Below are 20,134 nucleotides of genomic sequence, written 5' to 3' on the forward strand. Positions count from 1 at the left end.
GTAAGTGCCGCCTATGCAAAGAAGCTGAAGAAACAGTGGACCACCTGGTAAGCTGTTGCAAGAAGATTGCACAGACTGACTACAAGCAGCGGCATGACAAAGTAGCAACAATGGTGCATTGGAAGATCTGCAAAAAATATCATTTGCCTGTAAGCAAAAACTGGTGGGATCATAAAATAGAGAAAGTCATAGAAAATGATAAAATTAAACTGCTCTGGGACTTCAGAATTCAAACAGACAAGCACCTGCAACATAACACCCCAGACTTAACAATTGTCGATAAGAAAGACAAAAAAGTCTGGATAGTGGACGTGGCAGTGCCTGGAGACAGCAGAATAGAAGAGAAAGAACTGGAGAAGATAACAAAATACAAAGACCTACAAATAGAAATAGAAAGACTGTGGCAAAAGCAAGCAAGGGTAGTACCAATAGTAATAGGCGCCTTGGGTGCAATCCCAAAACAACTGGAGCACCACTTGAACACCATTGGCATTGACAAATTCGCTATTAGTCAATTGCAAAAGGCGGCCTTACTAGGAACTGCTTCCATCCTGCGACGATATCTGTAATACCATCAAACATCCACATCTGCCTATCCCAGGTCCTGGGTAAGGACTCGATAGGTAGACAAAATGCCAAATCCAGTCTGAACATCTGGCTGACTGTGCGATGATCCATAATAATTATAATAATAATAATGATGATGATGATGATGATGAAGTTGGAAGGGACCTTGGAGGTCATCTAGTCCAACCCCCTGCTCAGGGAGGAGACTTTATACCATTTCAGACAAATGGCTGTCCAGTCTCTTCTTAAAAACCTCCAGTGTTGGAGCATTCACTGCTTCTGGAGGCAGATTGTTCCACTGGTTAATTGTTCTCTTTCTCTCTGTGTGTATATATATATATATATATATATATATATATATATATATATATATATATATATAAGAACAGAGCTGGAAGGGAACTTGGAGGTCTTCTAGTCCAACCCCCTGCTCAAGCAGAGATCCTATATATGCCATTTCAGACTGTCCAGGCTGTTCTAGTCTCTTCTTAAAAACCTCCACTGATGAAGCACTCAGAATTTCTGGTGGCAAGCTGTTCCACTGGTTAATTAACTCCATTAAAAAACTGGAGGCCTTTAAGGAGAGATTGGAAGGCCACTTGTCTGGAATGGTCTAAAGGTCTCCTGCTCCAGCAGGGGGTTGGACTAGAAGACCTCCAAGGTCCCTTCCAGCTCTGTTCCGATTGTTGTTGGGGTTTTTTTGCATTTTTTAAAAAAAAATACTGCCACAACGGGGGGGGGGGATTGACAACAAAGTGCATTTACACCAGGGGTAGGCCACCTTGGCTCTTTTATGACTCGTGGACTTCAACTCCCAGAATTCCCGAGCCAGCCATGCTGAGGGGAAAGGGAGAGGTTTCCAAGCTGAGTCATGCTGGCTCTGGAATTCTGGGAGTTGAAGTCCACGAGTCATAAAAGAGCCAAGGTTGCCTACCCCTGATTTACACAAACGCACCCCTGGCTTGATTCCTCCAGCACCAGCTCTCCTTTACAGACTTTACTGGGTGGAGATCAAGGCCTGATTGGTAATGATCTTGAAGGGAAAAAAAAACAATAAACTCCGACTGGAACAAACTTTGACCCAAAGCCCTGCTCCTTGGCTGAACTCTTTGGGACTTACTTCTGAGTAAACACGGAGACCTTATAAAAAAGAAAAAAAGATTAAAAAAAAAAGCAGATTGCTCTCCTCGCCCCAAGAGATCAGAAGTCCTTCTAAAGTTCCCTATAATTGCTTTCTTATCTCCTCTCCCCCCATCCTCCCTCTTCTCTCTCTCTCTCTCTCTCTCTCTCTCCCCTCCTTCTTTCTCTTTCTGTTTTCTTTTTTCCTGGCCAAATTTTCAGTCCATTCCCCGACAGAGATTGGAAATTCAACAGGGATGTTGGGACTCTGTGGAAAGAGTGCAGAGAAGAGCAGCAAAGATGCTTAGGGGGCTGGAGGCTAAAACATAGGAAGAAGGACTGCAGGAATTGGCTATGTCTAGCTCAGGGGTCTTCAAACTTGGCCCTTTTAAGACTTGTGGACTTCAGCTCCCAGAATTCCTCAGCCAGGAAGTTGAAGTCCACTAGTCATCAAAGGGCCAAGTTTGAAGATCCCTAGTCTGGATCCAAGCCCACGGTTTCATCAAAATGGCCGACTGAGGAATTCTGGGAGTTGAAGTCCACTAGTCATCAAAGGGCCAAGTTTGAAGATCCCTAGTCTGGATCCAAGCCCACGGTTTCATCAAAATGGCCGACTGAGGAATTCTGGGAGTTGAAGTCCACTAGTCATCAAAGGGCCAAGTTTGAAAACCCCTAGTCTGGATCCAAGCCCACGGTTTCATCAAAATGGCCGACTGAAGAATTCTGGGAGTTGAAGTCCACAAGTCATCAAAGGGCCAAGTTTGAAGACCCCTGGTCTAGTTTAATAAAGAGAAGGACCAGGGGGACATGAGAGCAGAGTTCCAATATTTGCGGGGTTGCCACAAAGAAAGGGGGGGGGGTCCACCTATCCTTCAAAGCACCAGAAGGCAGGACAAGAAGCAACGGAGCCATTTGTCTGAAATGGTCTAGGCCTAGGTTTCCTGCTTGAGCAGGGGGTTGGACTAGATGACCTCCAAGGTCCCTTCCAAGTTGGTTATTCTGTTAAGGAGAGACTCAGCATGCCCAGGATTAGGTGGGAAATTTTACCTGTTGAACTTCTTAGGACGCCAGGGGACGGGGGGGGGGGGAAGGTGCTGCTGTGCAATAGAGGAACCCTTTTGGAAAATAAGGTGGTTCTCCCCCCCCAATTTCAGAGCAGGGGTCAAAATCTCTCTGACAGGAGCCTCATGCTGACTTTGCATGGGATGCCAAAAGTGAAGAATGGGGTAGAGCTCAAACAGAAAACAGGTGTGATTTTTCAATATTTGGAATGTTTGATTTTTTGTTCGATTTTTTCCATTTTTTTCAAAGTTATTATTGAGTGCTTTGGGGAATTCTGGGGCAAGAGCTAGCCCTGTTTATCTTCCCTTCCCCAGATACAGAGTAATCTTTATTTGGGGCCTGGCAAGCCACAAAAAGTGACTGCAGACAATCAGAATAACTGAGTTGGAAGGGATCTTGGAGATCTGCTAGTCTAACCCGCTCCTCAAGCAGGAAACGTATACAGGTCATCTCCGGCTTACAGCCGTTCATTTAGCGACCGTTGGAAGTGACTACAGCACTGAAAAAAAAAGGGACTTAGGACCGTTTTTCACGCTTAACGACTGCTGCAGCATCTCCCACAGTCACGTGATCAAAATTCAGAGGCTTGTCACCTGACTCGTATTTACGACAGTTTCCGTGTCTCCCTGGGGTCACGTGATCCCTTTTTGCACCTTCTGACCCACAAAGTCAATGGGGGAAGCCGGATTCCACTTTATAACCGTGTTACTCACTTAACAACTGCAGGGATTGACTTAAGAACTGCCGCAAGGAAGGTCGTAAAATGGGGCAAAATTCACTTAACAAGGGCTTCATTTAGTTGGGCCCAACTGTGGTCGTAAGTAGAGGACTATCTGTATCATTCCGGACACATCTCTACTTAAAAACCTCCAGTGATGGAACACCCACGATTTCTGGAGGCAAGGAGTTCCACTGGTTAATTTTTCTTAACTGTGAGGAAATTTCTCCTTAATTCCAGGTTGCTTGTCTCCTTTGATTAGGCGTTGAAAAGCCAAAAATCCCCCTGCAAAAGAATCATTCTTTGAGGAGGGGGGGGAAGCTAAAATCTCTCCTCTTTTGGCACTGAAGTCAGCCACCATTCAAGGTTTAAAATCTGTCAAGAAGTAGAAGAAGGGAGTTAGCCAGCGTGTGCCAAGTTTACGCACGCTTGTGTCTATTAGCACCCGAAATGTGTTGCTCTCGTCACATCCGCAGAAGCGTAAAGCAAACTGTGAAAATAAAATAATTCCGAGGTCAAAACGACAGCTCTCTGGCTGATCAAATAAACTGCAATCTTGCCTTTAAAACAAAACAAAACAAAACAAACACAATACTTTAACCTTTTCCAAGCCGTCAAAGACCTTTGGCTTGGCTGCCCGGGGATGCTGGAATTTGTAGTCCGCTCCCTTTCAGGGCACCTGTGACCTCCATCCTCACCCAGGTCCCCCAGACTCTTTTGAAAAGAGTCCACACAGAAGTGGCCGCTTTCTGGATAATTCCCCTCTTTGCCTCTAGCTCTTTCAGTTCTCACGCGGTCCGGTCTGTTTCCAGCACTTCCATGGATGGTGACGGGTTGTGAGTGACAGCCGACCGTCAGGAACATCTGAGCATTCGCCGTCATTGCTTTCCGGACGGTTCTCCGAATCGTCCTGTTAAGCGACCGTTTTGGGGTGCCAGAAGGATGCTGAACCTCGGGGGCTCCCAAGCAGCCAGCACCCCCCCCCCAATTACCCCCAACTGGCTTTTTATGGGGAGAATCCAAGTTCACACTGTTGTAAAGTGAATCAGGCATCCCCTACTGACTTTGTTGGTCAGACGGTCGCAAAAAGGGATCACGTGACACCCCCCGGGGAGGCTGCAACCGTCATCAATACGAGTCAGGCCGAATTTTGATCATGTGACCATAGGGATGCTGCAACGACTGTAACTGAAAAAAAAAATGGTCATAGGGGCCGTTGTAACTTTGAACGGTCGCTAAACGAACAGTTGTAAGTTGAGGACTATTGCAGAACTGGGGAATTGCGATCGAATTCCTACGATGCCTGGGAATTCGGGAAGCCAGAAAACCAGCTTCCGCCTTTCTCTCTGGGGAAACTGAGGCATCCCACTGCCAAAAAGTAGAATAGAATAGAATGGAATGGAATAGAATAGAATAGAAATAAGGAATTAGAATAGAATAGAATAAATAGAATAGAATAGAACAGAAATAAGGAATATGGAATAGAATAGAATAGAATAGAATAGAATAGAATAGAATAGAATAGAATAGAATAGAATAGAATAGAATAGAAATAAGGAATTAGAATAGAATAAGAATAGAATAGAACAGAAATAAGGAATATAGAATATGAATAGAATAGAATAGAAATAAGGAATATAGAATAGAATAGAACAGAACAGAACAGAACAGAATAGAATAGAAATAAGGAATTAGAATAGAACAGAACAGAATAGAATAGAAATAAGGAATTAGAATAGAACAGAACAGAACAGAACAGAATAGAATAGAATAGAATAGAATAGAATAGAATAGAATAGAATAGAATAGCAGAATTGGAAGGGACCTTGTAGGGCATCTAGTCCAACCCCCTGCCCATGCAGAAGTCCCTACACCCTTTCTGGCCACTGTTCTCCTTTGGTGCCAGCTTGCTGGTTTTGCAACCACAGCTGTTTAACCCCTTTGAATCAGAGATTCTCAAACTTGGAGTGGAGGAGCCATTGAGGAGGGAGGGGGCAGGAAAGATCCCCCCCCACTTTTTCAAACCTGATCAAGCTGACGGAGGCCCAAATGGAAGACTTATCCGAATCTGGGTTGGTTTCCAGTTCTGCCTTCGCAGCCACAGTGAAGAACGTGGGATGGCAAAAGGGTGACAAACACGATAGTCCGTTCTTGCGATGGTCCTCCCTTCAATCATTGCTTTTAGGGGGGGGGTCACACAAGCCTGCTAACCATGGTTCAAGTTCCTAGCCCCTCCACGTTGGAGGAACCTTGTCTACGGGAGTCCTTGGTGCTCTCTGAGATGGGTGGCTTCTTTGCAGACGTTTCATGACCAAATTAGGGAACATCATCGGTGCGTTGATGTTGTTATCTACAATAGTTGGCTAATAAAAGGTCTGCAAGAAAACCGTCAAGCACAGAGAACATCAAGGACCCTTCAGTTCTCCTCCTCCTCCTCCTCCTCCTCCTCCTCCTCCTCCTCCTCCTCCTCCTCCTCCTTTCCATAAACCCCACTCCCTTCTAGCACTGATGATGTTCTCTAGTTGGGTCATGAAATGTCTGAAGGAAACAAGCAAGCTCAGAGAGCACCAAGGACCCCAAAGTCGTTGTTGTTGTTGTTGTCGTCCTCCTCCTCCTCCTCCTCCTCCTCCTCCTCCTCCTCCTCCTCCTCCTCTCTCCACAATCCCCCCTCCCTTCCAGCACTGATGACATTACCTAGTTGGGTCACGAAACATCTTCAAGAAAACTACCAAGCTCACAGGCCACCAAGGACCCCCCCCCTCCCAGCCCTCCTTCTCCTCTTTCTCCTCCTTCCCACAAACCCCACTCCCTTCTAGTGCTGATGACGTTCCCTAGCTGGGTCATAAAACGTCTGCAAGGAAACCACCCAGCTCAGAGAGCGCCACAGCTCAATGCCAAATATTCTCTCCTATCCAGTCTTATCTCTGACACCCACTTAACCAGAGTTAGACAGAACGGGTGGACAACCGGGATTAAACAGTTTAACCCACCTTGTGCCAGCCAGGGACCCAGAGGGACAAATCCTGGCCGTCTGCCCCCACTCCCCGATCCCATTAAAAGCCTTCCCACCTTCCTAATCTGTCTGTTTATTTGTCGGGATCAAGGTTTAGAAACGCTCCCCGGCTGGGCTGAGCCGGGAATCCATTAAATGCCGTCTTGGGCCCAGATCAGGATTAAATAGAGTGAAATATGGGTCATTGAAGTTGGAAGGCGTTGGGGGGGGCAAAGGCGGGGCCGGTCAGCGTGGAAGAAAGCTGGGCCAATTAATCTGAGAATATACCTTAAAGTGATTAGCAGAGCTGGGCTTTATTTAAAGACAGCTGGTTGAAGGCTGTGCGTTAATCGGTCTTTTTTAAACTTTGCAGGCCAATTGGGAGCGTAATGTAGGGAAATCCCTGCTAAAATTCTCATTTCAAGACATTTCTATCTGTTTGGGAAACAGGAACGGTTGCTGGAATTGGGTATGTCTGGTTTAATGAAGAGAAGGACTTAGGGGGGACATGATAGCAGTCTTCCAATATTTGGGGGGGGGGCTGCCACAAAGAAGAGGGGGGGAGTCCCCCTATTGTCCAAAGCGCCTGAAAGCAGGACAAGAAGCAACGGATGGAAACTGATCAAGGAGAGAAGCAACCTAGAACTAAGGAGAAACTTCCTGATAGTTAGAACAATTAACCAGTGGAACAACCTGCCTCCAGAAGCGGTGAATGCTTCAACACTGGAAGTTTTTAAGGAGAGACTGGACAGCCATTTGTCTGAAATGGTGTAGGGTTTCCTGCCTGAGCAGGGGATTGGGCTAGATGACCTCCAAGGTCCCTTTCAGCTCTATCCTGAGATAGATAGATAGATAGATAGATAGATAGATAGATAGATAGATAGATAGATAGATAGATGATACAGACAGATAGACAGAGAGAGAGAGAGAGAGAGAGAGAGAGAGAGAGAGAATGACCTCCAAGTCCCTTCCAACATTATTATTATTATTATTATTATTATTATTATTATTATTATTATTATTATTATTATTATTATTAAATCAGCCTCAGAAACAGACCTCCCTCCGCAGGGCTCAGCTTCTGGGCTGTTGGCTGTTGAATGATCCACTCGCCCTGTTGTACTTCAGCCTGGCATCTTGTACCCATTGCAGCTTGGCTCCTGAATTTATGAGGTACGTGGGAGCCAAAGCCTGGGAAATTAGGTTCAATCTGCCTCCCTGAAAATCAAAATAATAATAATAAAACCACACTGCAATTTTGGGCTTTATGAGCATCAGCAGCAGAGGCTGAAATTCAACAGGTCAAGCTTTGCACTCGGGACATTTCTCTCTTGCTCCCCAGGTCAGGAAAAGTGTCCTCGCCTTACGACCAACACTGAGCCCAATTTTTTTCTTGCTGGGTTCTTAAGTGGATCACTACCGTAGTAAGCAGATTGTTAAGCGAATCTGGTTGTCCCATTGACTTTGCTCGCCAGAAGGTCGCAAACGGGGATCACACACGACCCCGGGGCCGCTGCGACCGTCGTAAATGTGAGTCTGACCCGGCGACTACGGGAGACACTGAACCGGTCCTTAAGTGCGAAACGGGTCATAAATCACATTTTTTTCCCTGCCGGAAAGCCCTTTCGAAACACCAAATGAATTCTGTCTCCATCCCACAGCAACTCAACACCTGCCTGGTTTCGGCCTAGCCTCCCAGGAACTCGGCTCTCCCTGCCAAGCAGCTAGTCCTCAAGAGGGAACTGGCAGGCAAGCAGCTGAATTGCAGTTTGGAGGGGGGGAGGCAAAAGATAGAGCTGGAAACGGGGCAGGGCCGGGGACTGGGGGAGAGAAGGGGGTCCTTTTTTTTTTTGCGGAGCGTGGATTTTTCCTGCTTTTCTTTCGTTCGGGGGGCTTAACAACAGGGCTGGGTCAGGTGGGGAGGTCACGGACGGTGGGGTGAGGGCGGATGACAGGCTGATGTCCAACTGAATAGGCTGAGAATCCCTTGTCAGGATAGGTTAGCAACGCTGAGCGGGCCCTTTGTCGCCGTGTGGGGCTCGGTATTAGCAGAGGGGCGGGCCGGCCCGGGCGCCATGACAACCCTCCGCCGGCCTGGGGTCCAAACCAGGGACGTCGCTTCTACCCCATTTCCATCGGGGTGCTGGTTTTTTAACGCCTCTGCACGGCTGCCGTTGGCGGGTGCGAGTCCAGCCAATTTCTCCCCGCGCACACCAGGATTTGAACCCGCCTCTGCCCTTCGCGCATGCTGCGAACGAGACTCCGAGTCCCGTCGTCGCAACCCTGCCCCGAATTGCATCTCGCTCAGCGACATGGGCTTTGTTTCTGTCCTCCTGGGCACGCACAGAGTGCCTTTCCTCCCCCCCGCCAAAGAATCTTTTCCGAGGGTTGCCGAAAGGGCGAACGATCTCTGAGCATGTCTAGAGTGCCTTTTCTCTTTCTTTCTTTCTTTCTTTCTTTCTTTCTTTCTTTCTTTCTTTCTTTCTTTCTTTCTTTCTTTCTCTTTCTTTCTTTCTTTCTTTCTTTCCTTCCTTCCTTCTTTCTTTCCTTCCTTCCTTCCTTCTTTTCTTTCTTTCCAGTCGCTGCTCATGTCAATGCTCAAGAGGTCTAGCTTCTTTGCCTGTCCAAAGCGGGTTTTTTTTGTTTGTTTGTTTGTTTTTCCTCCCATTCCTGCAGAAAAGTTAATCCTGGGCATACACAGAGCGCCTTTTCCTTACAGACGAATCTTTTCCAGGGGTTGCTAGACAGACTGACAGCCTCTGAGCGTATTTAGAGTGCCTTTTTCCTCGCACTCAAAGAGATCTAGCTTCTGAGCCTTCGGCTTCTTTTTGCTTCCATTCCTGTTTTGCTTCCCAAAAAACCTTTTTTTAAAAAAAAATATACAGGTCACCCTCAACTCGTGACCAAAATGTTCATTGCTAAGTGAAACCACTTGTTAAGTGGGCTTTGTCCCATGTTGCGACCGTCTTAAATGTGAATCGGTTACCTGGATCGTGTGATCCTGGGGAATGCCGCAACGGTCGCAAGTGTGAAAAACGGCCGTTAAATTCCTTTTTTTCAGCGCCGTGGAAACTTTGAAACAGTCGCTAAAGGGACTGTTATAAGTTGAGGACTACAGGCAGGCCGAGGCTGCGGGGTGTGTGGGTGTGTGTTTGTGCTTTGCAGCCAGCTTTGTGCATGCTCAGGAACACCCCGGGCACCGACATGACCTCATCGCTTCCAGACCTTGCCCTTGGCATCGTGCCTGGGGTGCCACCCAAGCCAGAACTGAGAGCTCCGGTGTGTGTGTGTGTGTGTGTGTGTGTGTGTGTGTGTGTGTGTGTGTGTGTGTGTGTGTGTGTGTGTGTGTGTGTGTGTGTGTGTGTGTGTGTGTGTTTGTGCAAAGCGGCTCAGCCGGGAGCACTGGGCTTTGTAGTCCCATGCCTGGGAAGGTGGAGGCTGAGAGAAAGTGCAAATCTGGGGTGAACATGTGACTCCCCCCAAAAGAGGAACTGGGAGTAAGGAGCAAACTTCCTCCAAGTTGGTGAAAAGGGAGGAGGGAGGAGGAGGAGGAGGAGGAGGAGGGGGGGGGTAAATTTAGGCCGCGCCCCCGCCTAAATCCCACCCTCCCCATTGGCTGGCTGCTAATATATGCGGATGAGGTCATTCTCCCGGGATTTAAAGGGAACCCCGGGGGCTGCGCTGTGTTCTTTGGGATCCTCACCCCTAAAGCAGCCGCAACAACGGGAGGCAGGAGAGGGCAAGGCGGTCCGGACCGGACGCTGGCAAGGAACAAGACCCATGGACGACCAAGCAAGCAGGTGGGCTCTTCCCCCCCTCCTTCTCCCCCCCCCAAAAAGATCTGGGGTTTTGCAAAGGATCGCCTTGAATTTCCCCCGGGTCTGGGTGTTTTGCAAAGGATCGCCTTGCGTTTTCCCCCCGGATCTTGGTTTTTTTTTTTTTTTGCAAAGGATCGCCTTGCGTCCCCCCCCCCCAGATTTGCGGTTTTGCAAAGGATCGCCTTGCGTTTCCCCCCGGATCTGTTTTTTTTTTTTTTGCAAAGGATCGCCTTGCATTTTCCCCGGATCTGGTTTTTTTGTGTGTGTGTGTGTGTGTGTGTGTGTGCAAAGGATCGCCTTGCGTTTTCTCCGGGTCTGGGTTTTTTTTTTTTTTTTGCAAAGGATCGCCTTGCGTTTCCCCCCCCCCCCCGGATCTGTTTTTTTTTTTTTCCCCAAAGGATCGCCTTGCGTTTTGTAGGCTTTCTCATCTCTCTCCTCCCGGGAGGGTTTTTTTTTTTCTGCCCCGTCCGCTTTCATTTCTTCTTTTTCTCTGCGCGATCCTTTCCGCACCCTCGGGATAGCCGCGAAGCGCCGCTTGCCTGGGGAGGATGCGCGCAGCCCGCTGCGCGGCATCCAGAGGGAGAAGCCAGCACCTGTGGATTGCGGGGGTCAAGGTGTGGATTTGGGCTGGCGGGGTAAAGAAAAGGCTATTCAGCCGAACAAACAAAATTCATCCTCCGATGGGATCTTCAGGCAAAGTTTTTCAACTTTAACCAGTTGAAGAGGGGAGGACTTCAACTCCCAGAATCCCCCCCCCAGCCAGCAAAGCTGGCTGGGGGGGATTCTGGGAGTTGAAGTCTTCCCCTCTTCAACTAACTGGTCAAAGTTGAAAAACTTTTCCTTCAGAGTATTAGATCCTGGAGGGGGGAGTCTTCCCTTTATCAGACCCTTCCCATTTAATCCAAGGATGCCAGTTAGGCACCAAGGGTCGGTCTATAAGTAGCAGTAGCCTAGCCAGGAAAAATTAGTAAAGAGGAAACAATCTCCGCTCCGTATTTTCCACCCAGCTCTGCTAGGGAGGACAAATTCTGCCTGTTTTTCCTCAGCCAAATCTCCGACCATTCCGGGTTTCCGTGCTAAAATCACCCTACAGTTTTCCAGAAAACATGCCCACCTGGGCTTGGGATAGACAGTGCTGGGCTACAGAAGCTCGGCAGAGAGAGCGAACTTTAATCCAAGTCAGTAGGTGTGAATAGCGTGCAAGAGGTTTGCCCTGGGGCAAGGGATTGGGTCCTCTTTTGCAGTCTATCCTGGTCAAGGATTGGCAAGGATAGGTAGGACTCAAACCGTGGTTTCAATCCAGGTTGTCGGCACATCACCGTGTCCCTTTGGGTAGCGAGCTGGGCGGCATAGAAATGTAATCCGCGATTTTTAAAATGAAATAAAATCTTCCCTGGATAATCCGTGGCTGCCCCCCCCCCTTTTTTTTCTTTTCTTAATTATTTATTTCCTGGTGTCTCCGCCCCGGCATATTGTAACCGACGAAATAATAAAGGGAAAGATGGTAGTACTAGAAATTTGCCGTGGAGCTGAGTGCAAAACCTATCCCACAGGATGTTCGGCATTCTGAGCAAACGGGAATTGGTGCCAAAGAATATTTAAATTTTTGCCTATTTATTTCTGGGCAACTTGATCATCATCTCCCAAATGAAAGGAAAGGTACCAGCCATAGAGGTTTGCTGTGGGACTGGATGAGGTGCGAAAGCTACCTCACAGATGTTCAGTGTCCTGAGCAAACAGGGTGACAGACAGTCCTCGGCTTACGACGGCGAGGGAGCCCAAAAATGCTCTGGCTAAGCAAGACGTTTGTTAAGTGCCCCATTTTATGACCTTTCTCAGCGTGGTCATTAAGCGAATCGGTGCAGTTGATAAGTTAGCAACTCCGGTCGTTAAGTGGCTTCCCCCGTTGACTCTGCTTGTCAGAACGCCGCAAAAGAGGCACGGGGACCGTCATAAATATGAATCAGTTGCCAAACATCTGAATTTTTTTTTTTTAAACAAATTTTACTAATTTTTCCAATTTTAACAACCAAGTAGCTAGGAAGCAGCGTGGTGATCGGGTAATCAATAATCCAATAACAGAATAATACATAGATATTTCAGTTTACATCAATAACGATTCCCTCTCTATTTCACTTAGGTGTTATATCACATTCATGTTGGTACTTTCTAGCTAACGTTCAAATAATCTATACATTTATCAATAATATTTTAGTTATGCATACCCAAGTCCTGTTTTTAGGTTTTATTTAATTCCAATTTAGCCTTTTATAACCAATATTTATAATTCGGATAGACTTAGACTCATTGCATTCTAAACTAATTCTCGTGACTAAAATACAAATATTATTCCAAAATTTAAATTCTTTCTTTATTCACCAATATAGTCTATTGAATTTTGATCACATGATCAAAGGTCGTAAGTGTAAAACACGGTTGTGAGTCCCTTTTTTTTCCAGTGCCGTTGTGAGTCCCTTTTTTTTCCAGTGCCATTGTGACTTTGACATGGTCACTAAATGGAACTGTTGTAAGGAAAGGACGACCTGTAGTTGGTGCAGAAGTTTTATTTATTTATTTATTGCCTACTTATTTCCTTCATAACCTACAAAATAAGAGAGAGGTGATAGAGTTAAAAGTTTGCAAAAGCTACCCCACGGGATTTTCAGCGTCCTGAGCAAACAGGGTAGCTGGTGCAAAAGATATGTTATTTTTTTACCTATTAATTTCCTGGCAAGCATATCCTAACCTTCTACGAAATAATAAATAAGTGGTAGCGTTAGAAGTTCGCCGCAGCAGCGAGAATAGTATTTGCCCAATACTGGAAAAATGAAAACTTACCAACGGAAGAGATTTTAATTAAGAAAATCTCAGAATGTGCAGAAATGGATAGACTAATCTTAGAGATGAAAGAGAAAGAAGACTCGAGTTTATTTTAAAACATGGGATAAATTTTTACCAAGGGTTAGGAAAACGAACCGGTGAGAAATGAATGTGATACGTTATTTTGAATATATATTAGTAAGAAGAATGATATGTATCGACCAACTATTGTCCGGATACATATGTTCAGTTAACACTAATTAATATAATAGTAAATAGCTGTAGTGAATATGATAAACGATCATCATAAACATGATCGTTTATCATATTCACTACAGCTATTTACTATTATATTAATTAGTATATTAACTGAACATATGTATCCAAACAATAGTCTGTTTGCTAAAGCTTGAAAATGTTATTGGGGGGGGGCAACCCCAATATTGTTCCCAATCCTGTCCCAATCCCAATCCCAATCCTAACCCCACCCGAAACCTTAATCCCTATCCTGGTCCTATCCCTTCCCCAACCTTACAAAAACTCAATAAAAACCTTTATATAAAAATAAAGTTTGCCTCGGGACTGAATGAGGAGCAAAAGCTATCCCACGGGATGTCCAGCGTCCTGAGCAAACAGGGTAGCTGACGCAAAAGATATATATTTTTTCGCCTATTTATTTCCTGGCAAGCATATCCTAACCATCTACGAAATAATAAATAGAGAGGTGGAAGCATAAGAGGTTTTCCGCGGGGCTGGATGAGGGGCAAAATCTACCCCACGGGATGTCCAGCGTCCTGAGCAAACAGGGTAGCTGGTGCAAAAGATATATATTTTTTCACCGATTTATTTCCTGGCAAGCTTATCCTAATTGTCTACGAAATAATAAATAGAGAGGTGGAAGCATTAGAGGTTTTCCGCGGGGCTGGATGAGGGGCAAAAGCTACCTCACAGGATGTCCAGCGTCCTGAGCAAACAGGTAGCTGGCGCAAAAGATATTGGGTTGGTTATTTTTCTATCCCCCCCCCTCCAGAGTTAATCCATTAATCCAGATCTCTTCCAGCCCGGTGAGACACACGTATACACAAACGCACCGACACACACACACAAACACCAACCTTATCTTCCTTCCTTCTTGCAGAATGAACACCTTACCCGCCAGCCCGATTGCTCTGGATTATCTGGATGAGTTTGACCTGCTGAAGTTCGAAGTGAAACAGGAATTGCCCCGGCTGAACAGCAGCTCCTCCGTCAGTTCCACCCCGTGCAGCTCCGTGCCCCCCTCGCCCACCTTCGACAAGGGGGCAGACCCCAAATCCTCCCTGGAAGAGCTCTACTGGATGGCGACGTTGCACCAGTCTTTGGCGGCGGCCGCGGCGGCGGGCGCCGGTCCGGAGACGCAGATGGTGCCAGGGCTGGATGAAGCCGTCGAAGCCTTTTTGGGGGTACCCGTGGCAGAAGGGGGTCTTCGAAACAGCATGAGCCCCGAGCTGCAGGGGTTCCTGGGATCCGCCGAGAGCTTTGGGGCCGAGCAACAGCAGCAACAGGTAAGTCTGCAAAACGAAACCACAAAAGAAAAAGAAAGACATCCAATATTTATTTATTTATTTATTTATGAGACTTATATACCGCTTTAAGTGCAAGCACTCTCTAAGCGGTGTACACCAGTAAGCAATGTATATATATATATTTACATTGCCCCCAACAATCTGGGTCCTCATTTTACCTACCCCGGAAGGATGGAAGGCTGAGTCAACCTTGAGCCGGTGAGATTTGAACCGCTGACCTGCTGAACACAGTCAGCTAAAGTGGCCTGCAGTACTGCACTCTAACTGCTCTGCCACCTCGAGGCGGTCCTCGACTTACGACGACAGCGGAGCCCAGAATGCCTGCTGCTTTCTTGCCGCGGTGGGTTAAGGGAATCCCTGCCGTGATCCCGGCCCCCCTGCGACCGTCATAAATGTGAGTCGGTTGCCAAGCGTTTGAATTCCGATCAGCTGTGCCTGGGGAACGCTGCAACGGTCGTTAAGTGTGGAAAAAAAACGGTCACTTTTTTCAGGGCTGTTGGAACTTTGCTCATTAAACGAACTGTTGAAAGTGGAGAAAGCGAGGGGCAGGGAAATAGAAGGATGAATGGGAGACTGGTTTAATTAGTCTTGGCAAATAGGATCGAATTCAGCGTCTCTGAGCATGTGCAGAGAGCCGCCTTGCGAGAAGCCACGGTCCTTGCGCATCCAGGGTTAGAACAGCTTCGGACCTGAAAAGCTGCCGAAATGAAGGGGTCCCCCCCCCAGTGGAAGGCACTCCCTGGAAGGCCTAGCTTTTGAGCGTGTGCAGAGTGCTCTTACCTGACTACTCATAAGCCTGTAGTATAAGAAATGAGCACTATCAGACCTGGATTGCGAATGCACCTCTCCCGAGAGGGGATGTTTCCAGGGGAATAAAAATATTCTTAATTTCTCCGGATTAAGAAGGTAACGGACCAGACAGCCAACATTTAAAAAAAAAAAAAAAGGAATGTCGCATGTTAGGTCCATGCTGGCTTATGGCCAGCCCAACGGAGGTTCTGCTAATCCAGTTTGTCTGGCTTTATATGACACAAACGAAATAGTCAGGATTGCACGTTTTAGAAAATGAATCATTGGGTTCGGTGCTCGAAGCAGCTTGCCTCAATTCAGGTATCCTCCACATATGAAGGGACTACAACTCCCATCGGTAGCCAGTGGCTGGGAGTGCAGGGAATTGTAGTCCAACCACACGGGTCCAGATGTTGGGGGACACCGGCCTCAGTCTTCTCCAGCTTGGTTAGAAGCCTGAATTCAAAGAAAGATCATGTGACCGAAGCTAAAACGGCCCGGAAAAAAAGTGACCGATGATCATTTTTCACACAACTGTTGTAGCCTCCCTGAGGTCACGTGATCAAAATTCAGACACTTGGCAACTGGCATGTACTTATGATGTGCCTGGCTGAGGAATTCTGGGAGTTGAAGTCCACAAGTCATCCAAGGACCGTAGTTCCCTCACGCTGGCTGAGGAATTCTGGGAGTTGACGTCCACAAGTCCTAAAAGAGCCAAGTTTGAAGGCCCCTGCTTGTGGACGTCAACTCCCAGAATTCCTCAGCCAGGCATGCTGGCTGAGGAATTCTGGGAGTTGAAGTCCACAAGTCATCAAAGGGCCATAGTTCCCTCACGCTGGCTGAGGAATTCTGGGAGTTGAAGTCCACAAGTCCTAAAAGAGCCAAGTTTGAAGGCCCCTGCTTGTGGACATCAACTCCCAGAATTCCTCAGCCAGGCATGCTGGCTGAGGAATTCTGGGAGTTGAAGTCCACAAGTTATCAAAGGGCCATAGTTCCCTCACGCTGGCTGAGGAATTCTGGGAGTTGAAGTCCACAAGTCATCAAAGGGCCATAGTTCCCTCACGCTGGCTGAGGAATTCTGGGAGTTGAAGTCCACAAGTCCTAAAAGGGCCAAGTTTGAAGACCCCCTGCCCTCGTGTGAGAATGCTGCAACTTTAGCATCCTTTTGCTCACCCGATGTGGCTTTTGTTTTCCTCTGCCTGCCTGATACAGCTTCCTCACTTCCAGCTACCCCGGCTTTCCGACCGCTTCTCCGATGCCCAGCTGGTCTCCATGTCCGTGCGGGACCTCAACCGGCAGCTCCGCGGCTTCGGCAAGGACGAGGTGCAGCGGCTGAAGCAGAAACGGCGCACCCTCAAAAACCGCGGCTACGCCCAGTCCTGTCGCTTCAAACGGGTCCAGCAGCGCCACATCCTGGAAGCCGAGAAGTCCCAGTTGGCCCAGCAGCTGGAGTCCCTGCGGGTGGAGGTGGCCCGCTTGGTCCACGAACGAGACATCTACAAAGCCCGGTGTCAGAAGCTGCTGAGCGAGGCGGCCGGGGGGCATTGTGGGGAGGGGGCCACCAAGGCCCCCATAGCTCAGGCGCCTTCCATGGTGCAGTTTTTTTTATGAGCCCGCCCTGGACTTCCTTCCGCCTCCATCGAACTTTTGGGGAGCTGCGCGGGAAATGAACTTGCCGAGAAGCTGCTTTCCCCTCTTTAATCCACCAGAGGGGGACGCTGAGCCCAGCTCCCTCCCAGGTAGTCCCTTCTATCCACCACCAGATGGCGCCAAAGAGTCTCGGCCATCTTAGGCAGGTCTACATGCACAAATAGCTTTGGGGATGATGGCAAGCGGGCAGACGCTTCCCCTCAAAGGCTCCTGGGAATTGTAGTTTGGCATGGGTGCTGCTCGGCGGGGCGGGTGGGTGGGTGTCCATCTTCCACCCGAGGAACTACAGCCCCCATGGTTCCCTGCAGCCTTATGCCTCAGTCTAGTGACGTTTACGGTGCAAATAAGGCTGGTTCTCTTGGGCGTGTTGAGAAATGTACTTGGTTGATCATTCTTGCTTCCAACGGAAGGAGAGAAACAAATGGAAGCCGAAAACATGGCTTCCGGTCTCTTCCCCAGAGCCAAAATTTGGGCCAGAGGGCGAAAGAGGCAGATTTGGGAATCCTGTTGCCCAATTTTTAGGTCCCAAATTTGCAAATGGAGAGAATTTGGCAAGGCAAAAGGACCTGCAGCAGGCACTCTCAATTTCCTGAGAAACCTGGAGGCCATATTGGATCCTGGAAATTGCCAGGAAGGGAGGGCGGGAGAGACTTGCCCTTTCTCAAAATGGCTGCCTCGTTGGTGAGGCCAGGCACAAAATGAGGAGTGGGCCTAGGAGCCCCCCAGCACGCCACTGTCAACAACACGCATTACATTTTCCTGTTTGGGTGTGAGAGTTGTGTGGGGCAAAAATAATAATAATAATAAATCTTTTAAGCCTCTTCTAGGCGAAGACCACAACTCCCGGAATCCCTAGCCAGGATCCCAGAATTCCTAGCGAGTAGCTAGGAATTCTGGGAGTTGTGTGCCTGGAGGACGGCTGAGTTGACAGCAATGCTGGGATTGGACGATGTTGTTCTGGGCCTCTGGGGGGATTTGGCCAGTGTTGCAGGAAGACAAAAAGTGTGTGAAAAGTGCAGCTTTGTGATGTTTTTGTTGCAAAAGGAGACCCACAGTCACCCTTTAGATCCTGTCAATAAAAAAACAGAGTACTTTTACAAATGGCCCTTCATGTGGTTTCCTCCACTTCAGCAACATCTCAGGATCAAACTGTCCTTGGGGGAACAAAATACCACATATTCCCAAATAACCACATCAGAAATATAGAAATTCTCTCATTTATTCCAAGAGTCTGGAAATCCGGGAGTGAAAAAGTGGAAAAATTCCAAGAAAAACAGGACCATATGACCCTGGGACACTGCAACCGTCATAAATATGTTTTTATCCTTTTAATTTTTTAAATATTTTTTAAAAAGCTCTTTGTAGGTACATGTTCACACACACACCCTTGCATTGCTCCCTCACAGTTGTACAACTGTAGGGCACAAGAACCCACAAATTGTTAAAAGAATATCACAGCCACACTTCATGGGCCTGCAATCGCCAAAGCTCCTCTCCCAGCTGTGAGACTGGGCAGGCTGTGTTGTTGCCCACCGATTCTAGTCCACAACGGGAATATTACAGCGTGGTCCTCGCTTAACGACCACCCCGTTTAGCAACTTTGCAGTTGCGACCAGAATGAAAAATATAACTTTACAACCATTTGTATGACCTAAAGCAAAGGGAAGCTAAATTAAGATCGTAAGCCCAGTTGTGGTTTCGCTTAGTGACCTCTTTGCTTGACAACCAAGTTCTGGGTCCCTATTGTAGCTGCAAAACTAAATAATTCTGTGGTGGGGTTACAGGCGGTCCTCGACTTAACGACAAAAATTGAGCCCAACATTTCTGTTGCTAAGTGAGGCGTTTGTTAAGTGAGTTTTGCCCCATGTTACGACTTTGCTTGCCTGAAGATTGCAAAAGGGGATCACGTGACCCTGGGACACTGACCGCCATAAATTGGAGTCAGTTGCCAATCGTCTGAATTTTCATCCCGTGGGGATGCTGCGACGGTCGTAAGTGCGAAACACGGTCTCAAGTCACCTTTTCCAGTGCTGTTGTATCTTTGAACGGCCGCTGAACGATCACGTTCAATGACCGACGTTACAATGGCGTTATATACAACGGACTTATCACCATTTTTCACACTTACAACCATCGCAGCATCCCCAAGGCACATACTTACGACCGTTGCACTGTCTCTGGGGTCACGTGATCTCCTTTTGTGACCTTCTGACAAGCAAAAGTCAATGGGGAAGCCGGGTTCACTTACTGACCGTATGACCCGTTTAACAATGGCAGTGATTCATTTAACAGCAGCAAGAAAGGTCTCACTTAACAACCAACATTTCCAGGCTCGATTGTGATCGTAAGTTGAGGACTCCTCCCTGTATTTTTAAATTTTCTTTTTTCCTTCTTTCAGTCTCTCCCAAGTGAAACTCTGGGATGTTTCCAGCTTACTGGGAAGAAGGAGGGAGCGACGTTCTGCTATGTATGGATTTTTTAAATAATAAAACATCCTTTTCTAACCAACAACCTCCCCCCAAAGCATCACTGTAAGCCCTCGTGCTGGTTTTGAGGAGTGAAATGGGCACATTTTAAAAGCTGCTTATAGTCAAAACGTTTGCTGGCAGATCATGTCTGGGCTGGAAGTGAAGTCTTTGATTGTGGTTTATTTCTTGAAAGCAATATATTTGGCCACACAACAGGAAGATTTAAATCACAAGATTTAAATCACAAGGCCAGACAAATGTTTTGTGAAAAATCCACAAGTGGAAAGCGGCAACGCAACAATTGATCAAGGTCTGAAAAATAAATCTCCGTATTCTTTAGAACAGGGACCACATCGCCCAACAAATGCACAGATGAAAAAGCTGGGCCCGCCCCCCTACTTGGATGGGAGACCACTCGGAAATCCTACGAGTGCCAGGTAGCTTGGCTATTTAGGAAGAAAATCATTGCAAAGATAAGATAACCTGTATTGTCATTTTTTTTTTACTGTGGGCACCGCGGCACACATCAAAAATGACATTTAGTTGCCCGCTCTCAGAGTGAAACA

At 47.3% G+C, this 20,134-nt stretch overlaps 1 protein-coding gene across 2 annotated transcripts; it reads left to right on the plus strand.

The window, feature by feature from the left end:
* The first annotated feature begins 10,108 nt into the window (after window positions 1-10,108).
* On the plus strand, window positions 10,109-18,201 carry NRL (neural retina leucine zipper). Of its 2 annotated transcripts, none has more exons than XM_039338079.1 (3): window positions 10,109-10,258; window positions 14,235-14,640; window positions 16,663-18,201. In XM_039338079.1, exons 1-3 carry the CDS (start codon window positions 10,239-10,241, stop codon window positions 17,059-17,061), a joined length of 825 nt encoding a protein of 274 aa, XP_039194013.1. In that variant the 5' UTR covers window positions 10,109-10,238; the 3' UTR covers window positions 17,062-18,201. The 2 variants fall into 2 exon arrangements, with proteins under 2 accessions (XP_039194013.1, XP_039194014.1); XM_039338080.1 differs by having other exon boundaries at window positions 16,678-18,201.
* Window positions 18,202-20,134: the final 1,933 nt, after the last annotated feature.

The sequence above is a fragment of the Crotalus tigris genome, unplaced genomic scaffold (genome assembly GCF_016545835.1).
Source record: "Crotalus tigris isolate CLP2741 ecotype Arizona unplaced genomic scaffold, ASM1654583v1 scf7180000017690.20705106771:4171800, whole genome shotgun sequence".
Lineage (NCBI taxonomy): Eukaryota > Metazoa > Chordata > Lepidosauria > Squamata > Viperidae > Crotalus > Crotalus tigris.